This window comes from Parasteatoda tepidariorum, chromosome 7 (assembly GCF_043381705.1).
Source record: "Parasteatoda tepidariorum isolate YZ-2023 chromosome 7, CAS_Ptep_4.0, whole genome shotgun sequence".
In the NCBI taxonomy this organism is placed as follows: Eukaryota; Metazoa; Arthropoda; class Arachnida; order Araneae; family Theridiidae; genus Parasteatoda; species Parasteatoda tepidariorum.
In genome coordinates, this window is record NC_092210.1 from 27,390,673 (window position 1) to 27,408,810 (window position 18,138).

General features: G+C 27.8%; 2 protein-coding genes across 3 annotated transcripts; one reads left to right on the plus strand and one right to left on the minus strand.

Annotated features, from left to right (window-relative positions):
- Positions 1–6,574: 6,574 nt before the first annotated feature.
- Positions 6,575–7,814, minus strand: LOC107441701 (synaptobrevin homolog YKT6). The gene has a single exon (XM_016055056.3). The coding sequence runs from the start codon at positions 7,617–7,619 to the stop codon at positions 7,023–7,025; it is 597 nt and encodes a 198-aa protein (XP_015910542.1). The 5' UTR covers positions 7,620–7,814; the 3' UTR covers positions 6,575–7,022.
- A 357-nt stretch (positions 7,815–8,171) lies between these two features.
- On the plus strand, positions 8,172–17,600 carry LOC107441702 (acyl carrier protein, mitochondrial). Of its 2 annotated transcripts, none has more exons than XM_071183225.1 (4): positions 8,172–8,380; positions 11,264–11,386; positions 11,511–11,706; positions 16,577–17,600. In XM_071183225.1, exons 1-3 carry the CDS (start codon positions 8,213–8,215, stop codon positions 11,691–11,693), a joined length of 474 nt encoding a protein of 157 aa, XP_071039326.1. In that variant the 5' UTR covers positions 8,172–8,212; the 3' UTR covers positions 11,694–11,706; positions 16,577–17,600. The 2 variants fall into 2 exon arrangements, with proteins under 2 accessions (XP_071039326.1, XP_015910543.2); XM_016055057.3 differs by having other exon boundaries at positions 17,329–17,600.
- The last annotated feature ends 538 nt before the right edge of the window (positions 17,601–18,138 follow it).

The following is an 18,138-nucleotide window of genomic DNA, read 5'->3' on the forward strand; positions in this document are numbered from 1 at the left end:
TAATACTTTCTCGTTAAAAATTAATGAAAAAAAAAACATTAATTTTTTAAACATTCCAAGTACATAAATTAAGAATTTGACGAACTNCTGTTCATGAGGAGGCTATTAAAGTAAAAGATTACGAGCACACTAAAGTAGCAACATTAAATTCCTTTAGTTCCGAGCAAAAATGTTTATTTTTAGCAACAGCTACGGATTTTCCAACTAGGGTGACCATAACAGGATGGCGTCTGTTTACTTTAAATCGAAATTTTATTAAAACAACTGCTAGTGCGATGATATCGTATGGAATTATTCTCTCGAAACTTGGAAAATAAGAAATTGCGAATAATAAAACGCATAAATCAGTAAGAGGGCTGATGCTGCCATTGTGCATATTACATAGTGTGTTCAATATTCAGTGTAGCGATCATCTTTGTCAGGCTCAATATTAGAAAAGCTAATTTCTTGATTCTTGTGTCTCAAATAGTGGTATTTCTTGTGGCTGGAATTACATTCTTTTCCCCTTGCTTTCAAGCTACAGCTCTGCATGAGGAGGCTATTTAAGTAAAAGGTTGGGTGCACATTTAAATAGCAACATCTAATTCTGTTAGTTCTAAGCAAAAATGTTTATTTTATGCAACAGCGACGGTTTTTCCAACTAGGTAAACCATTACAGGATGACGTTCGTTCACTTTAAATCGAAATTTTACTAAAGCAACTACTAGAGCGATGATATCATATGGAATTATTCTCTCTCAGCTTAGAAAATAAAAAAAAATCATTAAAAACTTAAATCGGTAAATACAGGATGTTTTATAATGGCCATTCTCTTAGAATCTTTGACAAAAAGGAAATAAAGGTATATCTATGGAGGTACTGAAATACTCGAGGAAAAAGCAAAAGCTCTATCGAAATTAACGAGTCACAAAAAAGTTAGGCTAAAAACACAAAAACTTGTTTGATTGTCATAGGAAGCCGAAGTTAAAAGGTGATAAAGAAAAACCTCCAAGTTTCATAAGGCAATCAGACTGGTTTTAAATATTTTTTTCTCGCGCTTTTCCTCAGTGATGACTCGTTGAATATCGGTGGTCCTTTCGTTTTTTCAACGTTCAAACACACTAATTAGAGACCCTTGAAATGCATACATTTTTAATTCATTTTTGTCAAAAGATTTGTAAAATATACATTAAGACTAATGGTTTGAGAACACTCTGCATAATGAATATAATTTTATACAATGATTAAAATATTTAGATGACATTATCTTATATTCAAATAACCATCATAAGATTGATTTATTATAACAATTATCCGTGTGAAATTTTAAGCAGCACAAGTGTTAAACAAATAACACTGGTTCTATAAAAAAAAAGAGTACTTTTATCTTTATCTATTTTTTATCACAAAACATTCTAATTTTTTTTTTAATTTCAATGCATTTTTCAAGGGTTTCTAATTACTGTATTTAAGCTATGAAAAAAATGAAAGCGCCACCGATACCTAATTTTTTTATCACAAAACATTTGACATATGATAGCTGAATACCACCAAAGAAACCTGAAGTATAAACCATTCCAAATTTAAGCGAATTGAAAAGTTTTTGCACACAATTATGAAATTCGTTTATCCAAAGATATCCATGCAAAAAATAAGTTTTGGTAAATATTTATTATTTTATTTAATAATAGTCGGAAAAATTTGAATTGTAAGGTATGCAATTTCTTACATCATTTCAAAGAATCCAATTTTACATGACAAAATACAAAATCTGAGCGAAAACGGTCGAATAGGCATAAGAAAAAGAAATTTAAAAACACAATTCTTTTTTCTCTTCAAAAAAAAAAATTAAAAAACTGTAAAGTAATAAAATGCTCAAATTGTAGTCATTCTAAGTAATTAAAGTTGCAAAACCTAAACTAAAAAAACCATAAGAGGTTGAAATTTTCCCTACAATATAATAGTCTACAAATGAGGGTTCGCAGATACCTGGATATTTAAGAAAAAATCCAACCCACGTTGGCTTGTTTTTCATTTTTCTTTAAAAAAAAATATAAAAAAACAGAAATAATTGGGTTTTTTATATAAAAAAATTAAAAATAATTTGGTTTAAAAAAACGAAAACAATTATACACGGAATAAATAGGTTTTTTCATATAAATTCATCAAGCATATTTATATGTACTAAATATAAGAATAAGATACTGATAAAAATTGCTAAATTGTTACCAATGGAATTAAAAGAATTAGTTCTGAGAATCAATTTTTCAGCAGTATAATGAATTGCAGGATGACAAAAAAATTTAATATTTAATGCGTTAAGAAGTTGTTAACTTGTTTTAATGTTAATAAAAGAGAATTTTTAACTGGGTTTTAAAATTACATAATATAAATGCACATATTAGGTATCTGTAGCTCATGACATGCTTGTTTGTATTTTTCAATTCTTTATATGTCTTACAGTATCCAAGAAATTATCAATATTTTTAAATATTCCGAGTACATAAATTAAAAATTTAATGAACTTGCAGGAATGCTCATTAAATGTAAGTAATAAATAGGATTGAATTTATTCTGTGAAATGGCATAAATATATAGATTATATACAACTTATAAATAATCATCCACCCTTCATTAAATATAATTTATTTATCTATGTACTTTATAATTTAAACTGCTTTTTGTATAAGAAAAACATTTTTAAAGAAATAAGATACTTAAATATTAAATAAATTATATATTTCTGTAGTTACTCATTAAAATACAAAATATAAGGTAAATCTGAAGTGTCAAGACAATTTCATCTAACTAAAGATTAAAATAACATAAATCTCTTTATTATTCAAAAAAAATTTTTTTGAAATTTATTATTTTCTGTTTTGCAGTTTATAATTGATAGTACAGTTACCTAATTTAAAGTTATAAAATATTCATTCCAGTTCAGTTCTTATAAGAGAAGCAGTGAATAGCTGATTAATTTATTATATTTTGTCTTTCAATTGATATTTCATAAACTAAAGGTTCTACATACAAAACTTCCTCTTTAAATAAAGATTATTTCTATGTCGATGGAATTGGGCTCAGTCTATACTAAAACTCTTAAAATGAAATAATAGTCTCTATCTTTCAAAATAAAAATTGACAGAAGACGGAAAATTTTATTTTCTTGCACTTTGTTTAAAAATATAGATCATGATATTTAAAAATAAATATTGCATATATATATATCGCGTTATGTATTATGATATATATTCATCGATGTATTTTTATAAACCTTGAAACTGTTACAATCCAAATAAAATATGCAATGTGTGTAATTTGTATGCGTATTACATGTAATTTGTTTTAGATATGTTTTATTCATGTCCTTAGATATTTTATATTACGTTGTTGTAAAATGTTCTTTAATTGTGCTTCACTTTTTAATGTTTATATTAAAATTTGTGTCCAAAAGTCAGATTATTGAAATAACTTTGACTTCATACATTTTAATTTTAATACTTATAGTAACCAAGTCAAATTTATAAAACAATCAGTTGACAGCTTAAGAAAATTTGATAACTACAAGTGATTAAAAATGCAATTTCAACTTGTAAAATCTGAAGTAGGTGGCTTTAAAGGTGAATTTTTTTCAAGTGGATCTAATATGATAAGAATCCACCAAGTTTTTCGGAGCTAAGCTTACTCTGCTACACATAAATAAAAGTTAATAAGATTCCAGCCAATTTGAATAAACACTACATAGTAGACATTGAAGTAGAGAATTGAATCATTGTGTGTTAAAATTTAAATATATTTTCATAGAACAGGAAGCACATTTTAAACAATTGCCTCAAAAGCGTTAGAAAAATGTTAAATTAAAAATAGCTATATTAAAATCTTTGGAAAAGCTCTTTTAAAATTAAATCACAGAATAGTAAACTTTGAAATGCTCTGAAACAAAAACAAAGAAATTTTCTTCACAAAATAGTTATTAATTTTGGTTATCAATAGAATTATGATCTTATTCTTAGGAAATATTTTTCATAAAGATATCCTTATAAATTGTTTCTGGAACTATTTCAAATTTTCTAAATGTGAAAGGAAATAAGATAGCAAAGTATGCTTATAATTTTCAGACAACAATAAAAAAGTTCTCCCAATGCAGTCATCTTCATAGTTACAAATGGAAGCATGGAGAAAGGACGGGGTTGATTTTCTAAAGTTGCAATTTCGAAGCTAAAAATAACCTTTTAACTTTCTCTCGACCCAATATTAGAATTTAAAAGTAAATAAAAAAAGTAAACTAAAGATTATCAATGAGTGATTCGTGCACCACATTTATTAATTTTCACATAATAAATACAATGTTCTGGTCAATATTTTGGTAATAAATACAATGTTCTAGTCAAACTAAAACCATAGCTACACTACAGGACTATTCCCAATGGTCTGGGATTCATCTTTAGTGATGATTCAGAAACAATACTGGCAGCCCATGAAGGCACTACATAACCACAATAGAAATAAGTGGGTAGAAGATACCAGATCGCCATTTCATGCTCTCCAATCACATGTAAATTTTTTTGGCTAAAAAATCCTTGACAATATTATTCAGGTGGACTCCGAACTATTATCAATTACTACATTATACACAAAGAAATCGAACCCCAGCCAAGTTAAATCTACATTTAAATATTGCAGCTAAATAAATAGCATTCAAATGAACCCCAGCCCAAGTCAAGGTAAGCAATACGACCATACCAACCACACCCTTTAGTCAGTGTTAAATATTATTATAGACAGTGACTTGAAATTTACAATTAATTACGTCTTTCAATTAAATCTACATTTAAATATTGCAGCTAAATAAATAGCATTCAAATGAAGATTAGAATTGTCAAGAAAAAGTATCAGTCATTTCAAGAAATAATGAATGAATCATATTTTGCAGCTTCAGAAACTATTGGTGCTAAATCTGTTATAAAGACTTTTTTATAGTTAATAGAAAGCAAGCAGTGAAACAGGTTTGACTAAAACAATTATCTTTTTCTCTTTGTATTCTATTCAAATCAATGTGATAAAAAATTGAATACCATCTGAGTTGAAGTTTCAATTTTTTACCTGCTATTCTCATTGGCAAACTAGGAAGCAATCACTATAGGTTTTGAGATCTCTTACATACTCTTTTACATTGAAGTCATCTCATGTCTTCAACCGTACTAATTTATATGCTTTATTAAGAAAAATTTTCTTCAACAGTTAGCAAAATTTTTTATTGATTTGAAATCAGTGTTCTTATTGGCTTCTGAAAAATCTTAGCAGTTTGGCCAATCTGCAAAAAATAAAAGCCAAGGAAAAGAAAAAAATGCTCACAAAATAAGATATATACCCTAAAGTTGATGATCTGTTTATAACTTTCGGCTATAGATATTACTGATAAGGTTATTAGTCTTACGACAGATTATCTATTAACGAGTAGATTAACTAGAGTGATCTGTTTAACTGTCAAAAAATTGTTTCATTTCTAAAATTGCATCAAATCTAGCAAAGGCTCATGAGAAGCTTTTTTTCCCTTTAAAAATAAAAATTGCTGAGAGAGACAAATTTGAAAAGTATAACTTGTCATCACATCTTGGTAAATTTTTTTTTTTGTACTTTGGAAATTGGTACCAATACGGAAATATCCCAATACCAAATTTATAGCAAAGTTCAAGGGAAAAAAAATAATAATAACAATTACAATTAATATTTATAAATAAACTACAGAATTTTATTTATTTATTTATTTTTTTTTAATGGCGGGCATTTGGGATGTATTGCCCCATTGGCAGGAATGCCAGAACTGCTACTCTCTTCTCGTTACCCAGTGGGCACCTGTGGCGAAGCAATGGCGGTGGAGCAGCGTTGCCCATGTCACACAACCACAAACCCATTTGTAGGGCACATAATTTTAGTTTCATTAAAAATATAAATTTTTATTATGTTCACTTATTAAAATTCTCTGTGACCTGTTTAGCACAGAGCAGATTGATTTTATTTCTTATTATAATTTATAACATAAATTATAATAAAAAAATTAGAACTAAGTAGTTAAATAAAAAGGGATACAATTATCTACCATATACAATGCAATTATTTTGATGTATCAAAAGATTATAAAATTAATAATTATTGAAACATCAGATAGATGCAGAAGAAAATAGTTGATCTCGCAATATTTGCTATGTCATAATATGAAAAAGTATCACTAATTTACAAGAAAACAACGTGGACATGAATAGTCTTTTAGATACTTTTATAGATTTTCAGAAAACATTTTTATAGGTTTCAAAGATTAAAAACAGACATATGTTGGTACTTTTTAGTTAGCCGAGTATAAGTTAAAAGTTGCAAAAAAAAAAAAAAAAAAAAAAANTTAAAGAAAAAAAAAAAAAAAAAATGAAGACTTCTGCCAACTTTTAAATTTAAGTATGTATTTCAATAATTAAAAATTTTATAAATAAAAAAGTAGAGGAATTTCCTTGCGACCAGCTAATCAAAAAGTACCCCTTTTTCCGTTTATGTGTAATTCAAGTAAATAGAAAATTTTATGAAAAACACAAATGTCACAAAATTTAATTAAGACATTTTATTTTTGATACATATAAATATTTTTCTAAAAATAGATATGTTAAATTTAAAGGGGAAAAAAAACATGTTCTTGTAATAAACTATGAATATTTTGACAGACATTTATTGTAGTTGCACATATGTAATATATTTCTCACAAAAGCAAATTCGGTTACATCGAAGCTACAATGACTTAAAAAATACAAAATTTGTGGAATGATGAATACAAAAGAAAAATAAATATCAAACACTCAATTTACAAAACAATATATTGAAATCCAATTAAAAAACTATTATTTTTTCTTCAGATAAGAGTAATATCATACACATTTCCTCCAATGAGAGGCTAATTATAACTACAAAGTGACAATTTCAGAATTTATTCGAAAAACATTGGCGAACACTTAGTGTCACACTCAGCAGATATGACAAACCTTTGGTGTCAAATTATTTTACAAAATCACACAACACGAGTTGGTTTTTCTAGCTGTGGTGTAAAAAGTTTTAGACTGAAGGCTTAACTGCTCAGACTTAGAAACAAGATCATCCAATTTTTCTCCACGGTTTAATATAGCTTCAAGGGTATTATGCATGATAATTTTAGTTTCATCTAGTTCATCTTGAATTTTTGTTATAGCATCAGCATTTCGAGGATTTTGATAATCTGTGAGATATTTCTCTAAAGCAGGAAAAACAACGGAATTAGGATCTCCAGACCAAGCAGTAGGGGCCACTTTGCTCGAAAAATCTTCTAGAACTTTATTCAAAATGGTATGCGCAACTCGGTGAGGATATTCGTGGTCTGAAATTAAAGCTGCAGCCAATCTATCAGCTCTAACGTAAACATGGCACATATAGGACTGCTCTTTAACAGATGTTCTAGTAGCAGGTTGACTCCTTTCAATAAGGATTTGACTAGTAAAATTCAAAAATTCTTGAACACTATTTCTTTGAAAATAGCCAAAAGACGTTAGGTCACTTGTTGAACAGAGGGTGACAGTTTTTGTTTGATGTTTATACGAAACTGATAAGTGAAACAATTTTACCATCTTGGATATTAGAAAAACCAAATTTATCTAGAAAATTTAAGCAATGCTAAGAAAATTTAAACAATAGTATTTTGGTTATTATAAATTATAAGAAAGAACCTGAATTTATTAATTATATCCAATTACTGTCATAATTTAATATAACAGTACGTCGTCAGTTTTCCTTATTGTTTATTTATAGTTCGATCTTCATTTCACTTCATTTCATCAGCAAAATAATTATTCGGAAAAACGAATACAATGTTTTTACTTTAAATATCTGAAACAAGTAAAATTTAAAGCAATATTCTGATTTCATTAAATAAGTGATATCCTGATTTTATTAAATATGATTGAAAAACATAAATGCTTTTAAAATCCCCTCAAAATGCCATATCAAATATTGAATGAAAACGTTCCTTTTTCAAACTCAATGCACATAATAAACTGAATAAGTTGTTTAGTATCATTTAGTTAATATTAAAGTCGATATTTTTAAAACAAACAAAAGAAAACGTTGAACGAGTTTAAACTGTTTAAACAGCTAATTTGGTATAAAAATGAGAATTAAAATCTGGCAATACCTAATCTGTTGTACTTTAACTTTCGAAAATATGGGTTCATCAGCTATCCGGCTAAGATTTGCTTTAGCAAATATATTAAATGTTTCGAGAAAGATACCACATGTTTCCTGCAATGTTACAAGAACTTACTTAATATCCAGTTTAAATTTGTATAAATCTTGTAGTTATCCTCTTGGTAATTCCTATTTCTGTGGCAAGGTAAACAAAGGTTAAATTTGGCATGATAATTATGCTAAGGATTTTTTAGCCTGGAAAACTATATAATTTATGTTGTAATTTCGTGTTATGTATTATTTATGGTAAAATTGCCTTTAATATGCTTTTTGTATAATTTTTCTAGTTATATAAGGTTTGTAATTTTCGAAAAATTCTAATAAGCAATGCAAAACTTTTCGCATCTTATCGAGATCTTATTAATTTGAAAACAATTATATTTAACATTTTAGCATATCATTATATAAATAAAGGAAATTTAATTAGTGTGTACTAAAAGGAGTTGAAAGTTGCATAGCATTTAATATCAGCTAGCATATTTATGAATATTATTCTACACACTATTTGTGGGGAGATTTCCGTATCCTGATCTGTGGCAGAATAATCGTCTTGGAAGGAAAGTCTGGAAAACTTCCGTGTAGCGGCCCGCGAGAAAATAAAAAAAAAAGCATCGCAGAAAGGGACTAAATCAAAAGGTATAACTCGTAACCATGTCCGGGCAAACAACTAGGTTTTTTTTTTTTTTTAAATTTGCAAGTTTAAAATCTAATTGGCGATTGTAGTTGTAACAGATCACGATATGAAATATCCCAGAGTTTAACTTGTAGCTTACCTCCAGGCAAACCTGTATGTGATTTAAAAAAAACAGAAACCGTAATTTTAAAATCCATTCGGTATCTTGGCAATTTTAGTTGGTGAGGCAGATCAGATACGGAAATATCCCCTTTAATTAATTTGTCGTGAGTGCTGTCTGCAATCCCAGCTGGGATAGCAGAGCTATGCCAGATCCATGAGGCCGTGAGTCTTCAAAAAATCAAGGAAAATGAGAGGTCTCTCAAGAACCTCTTCCATGGTGAAATCCAGGCAGTCAAGTAGATGGTGAGGACTAGCCTTGCTGGGGTTGCACTTTTTACAAGTTGGAAAAAGTTAAACTTGTCTACTGAAAGTGAGGCTCTTAGTATGCCCACGGACAAATCTATAGGTAGCGTTTGGTCGGCACATGTACCCTGAAGGTCAAGGGCTCCTCCAGGACGCTTGCGGGGATACCAATTGTGATCTGGTGGAACAATCCAAGCTTTATTAATTTTAGATTTGGGGATAGAAAATAATCCACAGTAAATGAGGGCCGTGTTCGGAGAGGCTGGGAGGGAAGTACCTTCTTTTGCCAACTGATCAGCAGGTTCGTTGCCAAAAAGACCCATGTGTGAGGGTATCAACTGAATATGGATGTCATGGAAAGTTGAGAGCGCATTTAATAAACGAAGTATAGAGACACCAGCCTGGTCCGTTACTCTCTCCCAATTGCTCAGTTGCTGAATACACCTACGACTGTCCATGAAGATCCAGACATTCCCAAAAGTGGCTCTAGTCCTGATATTTTCCAGACCTGTTTGAATAGCAATAAGGTCACTGTGAAACACTGAACAGAAATCTGGATTTCTTAGTGATCTTGATTCGTGTACTTCAGCGTGATATATAGTGTAAATTCCACCGCCGGCGTGGTGGTGATCGTCACCTCTACCATCCGTATAGATTTTAAGAACGTCAGCAGGAACAAGGTTTATTATCTCCAGAGCCAATTGCTTCAAGTACTCCGGAGGGTGGTTGCCCTTAGTAACCTCAGAGAGCATTGTAGTATGAAAGAATAATCTGTGCAAGCCCGCAATGGGACATACAGCAAGTAATTGGTATATAAATTAAATTTTTAAGTATATATTTCTTTTAAATTCCCTACCAGGACAATGCAAAGTTAAAATGCTTTTAATATCAATTAAAGAATGGTCATAATGGTGCATGATTTAAATGAGGATTAGACAGGTCATTTAATAACTTATTAAATCAGATTTTAGCACTTTACAAAACTCTGAGCTATTCCCATGTTTTTTTTTTTTCATATTAATTTTTAATATTACTTATTTTGGTCATTTAAAATTAGTGCAATTCATAAAAATATATAGGTAACTCACACACTATTTTATGTAAGAGACTGCACCAGTAATGTATTTTTTGGAATTACGATGGCATAATGAGGCATGTAGTTAAATAGGTTTTAACCACGTTTTGATTACAATGTTTAAATTCATCTAATTCTATTTTTTTTTTAAAGTAAAGACGTTAACTGAACTTATAAAATACAAATTCTTATCTGTTTTATTAATTTCTAGTTTAAAACCCAGATTTATCCAAATCCTTGTTCATAGTATCAATTCTAGTAGTATCAAATAATGTAACAGGAAACAAATTAGTTTAATAATTTGCTTTATTTATTATTATTTTTATTCTGCTGATGGTATAAAATTATTTTTATGGAAATTTTCTCAAAAATGAGTCAAATTATTGATAGAAAAATTTGGCTTATAAGTCATAAATTATTTAACTTAAACTTTATGTTAGTTTTAAAAATGTTTCCAGAAAACTCTTTATGTACAAGAAAATGATAATTTTAATTTATATTATTATGAAACTGTGTGTTTAGACTATTACTATTGTGTTGGCATGTGTGTATTTTTAAAAAAATTTATACACGGAAAACTTTGTTTGGAAAAAGACAATTTTAATTTATTATGTTATAAGTCTGTGTGTTTAGATTAATACTTTCATGCTTGCAAAATTTCATTTTACATGGATATATTATCGATCATATTCTGAAACCTGTTGTGTATTCATTAGTGCTGTTAGTACCTTCATTTTTAGTTTACCAAGAAATGAAAACCTATTTTGGGTCATTTTGCATATAAGTAAATTGTGTTTTCAAACTGTTGTGAGCTTTTTATGCTCAATGAAATTTGCTAGTGGTGGAATAAATATGCCTATTTAATTATTTGTCATGTCCACAATCTTTATTTGATCAATATTTTCTATTCTTAGGTCTTTGCCAACTTAACTCCATCTGTAAGAAATTTTTCTAGTGATGAGAAGTTTAGTTCAGAGGAGGTAACCCAAAAAGTTTTACATGTTTGCAAAACATTTGACAAAATACCAGCTGACAAGGTAATAAAAATTACGTGTTTTAAAAATACTAACTCTGTGGAAATGATTATATAATTTTTTAATTCTATCTAAAATGTATGATAAATAATTTACTTATAAGTAATTCTTTTGAATATTATTTTAGCTAACTTTGGATTCACATTTCATGAATGACCTTGGTTTAGATAGTTTAGACCATGTGGAATTAATCATGAATATTGAAGATGATTTTAACTTCGAAATTCCTGATGCAGATGCGGAGAAGTTATTGAGAGTTAAAGATATTATAGAATATATTATTCAAAAAGGTTTAAGTGCTGCTGAATAACAAAGATTTTTAGGTAACCTTATATCTTTACTTTTATATTGATATTCTTAAAATAGTTATTTAAATTTTTTTTCTTCCGCTTCGTATTTATCAACGTGATTGTTTCGCAACTTTGTAGTTAGGGAAGTTTTTAAAACTAAAAGAAATTTATTAAATGTTCTTGAGTTTACATAAGAAAAGTACTTTTAACTGCTTGAAATGAGGCTCGTTAGTACCAGGAATATCAGGAAAACTGGTAATTTGACGCACTATCAAATTGAGAGAATACACTCTTTCGTTTTTAGCAGTAATTTTTGCTCAAGCAATAGAGGATTAAAAAAGATAATCATTTTTCCCCCAGACGAACCGTTATTGAGTGTATCCTCAAGGTACCTACTATTATGAAGCATTTCTGGAATGTTGTCAATAGATGTCAGAGTTCCTTGAGAGTATAGACTTCTTAAGTTTTTTTTAAACCACTTTTGTTTCTCAAATTTTATTATCCTTGATTTATTATGACAAATTATTGTTTTATAATATCGGATAATACATTAATTAATACGAATTGAAATTTTTTTTTATTGTCTGCAGGTTTGCTATAATACCTGGAATACTGGGAAAAGTCAGGGAATTTTCTTTAAAAAGTTCTCTCTTGTTGTTCATTTTTGTATCTTTCGCATTATGCAGGTATGAAAGTATAAAATTAAATTAAACAGGGATACAAAATTAGTTATAAAAAATTCATCAAAATTAGGGATAAAAAATTCATCAAGGATTTTTCATTAGAAATTTCTGCCATTGACTTCCAAATAGCTGGATAAAAAAAAAAAAAAAGAAAAATGTTGTCTAAGTAAGACAAAAAATATTATTTTAAAAAATATTTTTTTCTCTTTTGTGTCATATATTTCTTTGGTTGTTACTACCATTTTTTTTCTGTATTGTGGTGTTATATTTTTTAATTGAAATGAAATATACAATGTATTGTACAAATTAATAATAGAAATTTTTTGTGGTTAACTGTATATTTTGACTGCAGTGCTGTCAGTACACGATGTCTGTCTGGCTGGAATTTTTTAAAAATATGTCTGGAAAAGTCAGATAATTTTGTTCTTCGATTTCAGTGATAACCCTGCGTCTGCTATATTTATTTGATATCTATTAAAGAAACATTTTTTAATTGAATGGATTCTGATTACATAGAGGCCCAGAAGCAGAAAGTGCCTGAAACTGTGACGTACGTAGCAGAACAAACGGAAGTCCTGCAGAACAATTTGTATATTAAATAAGTGACAACGTTTTCCTTCGAAAGATTTTTAAGGCAGGCCTTATTTTAATGTTCGGACCTTCATAGCATAGGCATTTTATTAATAATTCATCATTGTCATTAACAAAATTTTGTACTTCAAAAGTGATTGAAAAAGTAATAAATCAAGAATGTTTGCCTTGGTTTAAAAAATAATGTAGTGTTTCTGTGCATGATCCTTTTTTTTAATAAATGAAAATATAGTATTTTAACGTAAAGTTGATTTTTTTTCGCTGTGAAATGCTTGCAGAACATTTGCATAAATTAATAAGTCCTGTTGCAGAACATTTGAAAATATTCTGCTTATGGGCATAGAGGTGCAGTATCATTTACAAGTTTTGTCTGATGTGGAATTACATCTGTGTTTGTTAAAAATCGTCAAACTCTTACCAATAAAATATTCTGCTTTTATAGTATAAGTATATTTTTTCTTTTTGGTAAAATAAGAAAAAAAAATAAAAGCAGATTGTTTATACATAAGCATACCATTATTTACTACTAAAAGCAGACAATTATTTTATATAGCAGACGGCAATTTTCTCTTTTTATTAGTGATACATTTCTAATTGATCTAGTTCTTATTCATGAATTTTAAGATATCTGTTTTATTTTTTAAAATTAGTGTGAGTATTGTTTCCATTTGGTAATTTTTAAGTGTTTTTATTTAATTTGATCAATAAGTTTTCCTTCTTTTTTATCACTTTTTAATGATTATTTTTGTTATGTATTAATTAATTTTTTAGTGTTTTATTATAATTTGGCTTAACTTCAATCAGGGTTGGCAAGGTTTAGGACAGAATGGATTAATCCACGACTTAAACCGTTTTGTCCAAAACTCTTTTACTCAAATTATGCCACAATTTTATCTGAACAATATTTAAGAGGTAAAATAAACATAGAACTAATAACATATTGATAATTAAATCCACTAGAGAATATTTGTTTTTAAAAGTATAATGTTTTATTAATATTGTTTGACCCTTCAATTTAAACATTAAACAAAACAAGATTAATCAGTAATCAAGTTCAATTGGTCCTCTCATTCAATAGTACATAACTGGAGTTTGACCTTGCCATACAGATTAAGATATTAGGGAAGGGACTAAGTGCTTGGTTAGTCATAAACAGGTTTATCTATCTATAGTACTATTCAAGAATACTTTTATTTATTTCATGTTCAATTCTTTTAGCATAGTGATGATACAGGACCAGTGTCAGTAACTGAAACTGATGTTATCCCCTTCAAAACTGTTAATACATTTTCCAGTTATTTTTGTATTTTCAATTTAAGCTAATATATTTATACTTAAAATTTTTTTTTTTTTTTTTTAATAGATGTCTTTTTTATCATCCTGTTATGCCGGAATTATAAAATTTTTTAAAAACAATATTGTGAAAAATAAAAGGTTAATTTTTAAACGGTATTAAAAAGGTATTTTTTTAAAAAAATTATTATTTATTAATATTGCATTATTGATCTTTATGCAAAAACATTATTTATCACTATTAAAAGCATATTTATATTTAAACTCACTTTTGTTGTTCAATGAATTGTGGAGCTTCAAAAACTATAAACTTTTTCATATTATATTATATTATTTTCCTTTAATAAGTTGAAGTAAATTGTATAAAAAATATCAAATATTTATTGATACATGTAATTATTATGTGTACAATGGTTACACCTATAGAATTTTTACCCTTTACCAAATTTCAAGGTTTTGGACACTTTAAGACAGTTTTACCCAGTTTAAGACAGTAAAACCCATGTGTCCTGTCCAAAACCAGTTTAGGATGTCTAAAACCCCAACCCTGACTTCAATTAAATGGATAACATTAATTAACTTACATGATTGTTGGTTTGTGATTTACCATTATAATTTTTTTAAATATTTTTTTATTAACATAATGCATTTTTAATATTTATTTCCCTTTTATTCTTAAAAACCTTCATCAGTTAACTAAATACTATTTAATTTTAATTACAGTTTGTTTAATATTTTTATTAATTTTTTTAGAATGACTTAGTTTTGAAAAGTTTTTCTTTTCTTTTTTTAATTAATAAGTTCTCCTTTTCTTTTTCTTGCAGCTTTGTTTAATATTTTAGGATAATGTATTTATTTTATAGTTAAAATTAAAATTTTTATATTTGTGTCGTTTTTTTTTTTTTTTTNAGTAAAATTTGTAACAAAATATTGAAGAGTCAATTTTAAACTCCAGATTATTTTTTTTTTTAAATTTTATTTATTTTTGTTAATCTGTTATATAAAAGCTGTTGATTTTTAGTTATTTTATGTATTTAATTTAATTCAATAAATTATGATTAACTTTAATTAAACATTGATTGTTTATGTATTTGAAATTTCTTTTTAGAAAGGTTTAATATTTGATGTTAAAAATATATTTTTTTAATTATTTTCTTTTCAAATTAGTTTCATTCAAATAAGTTTCGCATTCTTATTTTTGCTTATCTTTCCCCTAATATTTTTAAATCAATGAAAAAATATTTAGTTGATAGATTTTGGCTGTGTTTGCAATAGATAATGTATTAATGGCCAACATTTTATATGTTTTTTAGTGGTAAATTGCCTCATTTTGCTATATTAAGATACAGCATCTGCTGGTTTGTAATTTCTGATTGGTAGAGTCTGCTGTTTATAGCCATCAAAATTTCAATCATTTATATATAATAACATTAAACTTTTTTTTGGTCATCAGAATCCTGACCACAGGGATATTAGAATCAAAACCACTTTGTCCATCATCGAAATTTACTACATACAAAGTCCTTTGAATCAGAGAACAAGTGACCAAAATCAATGTTTCACATATGTTTTTTAAGAAATGGACCAGATTGTCTCTTGTCATAATAACACCAGGCTCTTGATCGACACTTATAAAAACTAATTATTTTTCATTATTTAAGGGAGGTGGGATTTGTTCGCATTTAGAAAGGTGAGATTTATGGGGAAAGGAAGTGAAAGTGAAAATAAGAGGTGCTTACTTAGTTTAGTCCTGTTTAAACTGGTAGATAGCAGAAGTTTTCTTTTACTTAATTATCTTTTTGCTCGCAGCTGGTTCAACAAGTGAACCGAAATAACTGGCTTTAACATGCTAAGTGCCATGTGTCAAAGTTTAAAGAATCAAAGAAGAGGAGCAAATTTAATTTGTCTAACTTAAACCTTATTTGTATAAAATTTAAATATAGTTTCACTTATTCAATTAAGATTTCTAATTAAATATTAAACTGCAGAATTTTTCGGTGATTATTTAGATTGTATATTTACACTCATACTGCCATGAAAAACCTAAAAATTTCAATAGATATTCTGTTAGTGAATTCAGCTGTTTGTTGTAATTAAAACCTTCAGGTACTGAAATGATCACATTAAACAACGGACATTGCATTTGTGGGTTTTCGGAATGTGGAGTAGACTGACCGAAAAGAAGCATCCCAGTAGAACACTGAAGTCAAGCATCACTTGGTGCTGTCAGTAAGCAGGTGGGTGACTACTTTGATTAGCCTGTGTAGGGACCGAGGGTGCACAGTGCCAGTCCTCGTTGAACTGTTCTACCATTAAATGCTTGACTTCACACACAGGTACTCAAGTTACCAGGACGGGGGAGTTATCCTCTCTGCGGAGAATCAAAATTGTAATAGCATGCCTTCGGATCATCCTCAAGAATGTTTACCTGTCCATCCCCGATAGCACATTGTGCAGCTCCAGTGCGACATAAGTAAAGTACCTACTTATCAGAATGTGGTGTTGTTTTCAGTAAGATACTGATTCAAATGAAGTAACTAATATCATTACTTGATTAAAAACTTGATTGGCTTCAAAAATATATAAATAGGAAATAATTCGACATGTTTCAAGTAAAAAACAGACCCTCACTGAGTGCTCGGACATGTTGATAGTTATTTCCTATTTATATATTTTTGAAGTGAATGAAGTTTTTAATCGGATAATATATCAGGATTATTTATTTAATTAACATCTTGTTTTAAGTTTTATAAGATTTCTATATCATAGATTTAAATCCTAATTCAATAACTAATTAATCTTAATTTTATAAGTCACATTTGTGGGAATATTTTTAATCATAAATAATATAAAATTTTAATTTAGCTTCTTTTTTCTAATAAACGAAAATGTGTGAAGATTAAATGTCTAAAATTTTAAAAAAATTTAATTTTTGAATAAAATATTAGTTATTTATGTTAAATTCATACTAAAAAACCACAGTGTAGTATCTATGGCTGTTTTAATCATTTCTAATTCTTTTCGTTACAGTTTAAAATGTCTAATTGTATCTGTATCCAAATCTAATAGTTATTATTTTTTATTTTAGACTGAAGAAAAGTTTTGTGTTTGAACATATTAGATCTCTGACATTATGTAGCAAAAATACCTTTCATGCATTTCAAGATTTTTTTCCCTTTCTTTCAAGTCTTAAAATTAAGTTAAATGTAGATTTAAAATGTTTACTTTGTATTAAATAATTGTTTTGTGTTTACTAGGCATTAAATTATAGAACTGTATTTCTTTTACCTTTCGTTTTTGTACTTGAAAATTGTAAAAATAGTCTGATACATTGATTAAAGTTCCATATTTTTTGTATAATGCTTTGTTTCTTTACACAGTATTTAAATAATTTTCATTATAGTGCATGTTTTATATTGAAATTGAAAGTTGTTTAATCGTGTTATCTTTACCATTTGGCAAATAGTTTTTGTGATTTTATTCCTCTCAGGATTATCAGCTTTGTAAATTGACTACCTGTCTATGTTGGCATCTATAATCAAGAACTGAATTTATCCTATATAGTTAAAGGGAATAAAACTTTTGTAACTTGTCTATCTTGTATGTTGACCACTGAACAAAGACAAATTATCTGGGGGTACTATTAACTGTTCTTCCACCCATGTTCCAATAATGGAACCTGGATTTTGAATTATAAGAGCAATTGAAGTTTTAATATTTTTTAAGTATATTTAAAATTTACATTATAAAGTATTTTTTAAATTTAGTTAGATTTTGTTTTTATAATCATTTTATTTCAACTTTAAATTTACGAAAAATTCCAATTTTTATAGTTTGAATATGGTATATATGAGTTTTTAAAAAGATAATATATAACCTACTGCTCGGCATGAAATTC

Excerpts from the sequence above, each read along its gene's own strand:
- LOC107441701 (XM_016055056.3), bottom strand. The coding sequence starts at position 7,619 with ATGGTAAAATTGTTTCACTTATCAGTTTCGTATAAACATCAAACAAAA.
- LOC107441702 (XM_071183225.1), top strand. The coding sequence starts at position 8,213 with ATGGGTTCATCAGCTATCCGGCTAAGATTTGCTTTAGCAAATATATTA. Across the intron at positions 8,381-11,263 it reads ATTCCTATTTCTGTGGCAAG|GTCTTTGCCAACTTAACTCC; the intron begins GTAAACAAAGGT and ends TTCTATTCTTAG. Across the intron at positions 11,387-11,510 it reads ACAAAATACCAGCTGACAAG|CTAACTTTGGATTCACATTT; the intron begins GTAATAAAAATT and ends ATATTATTTTAG.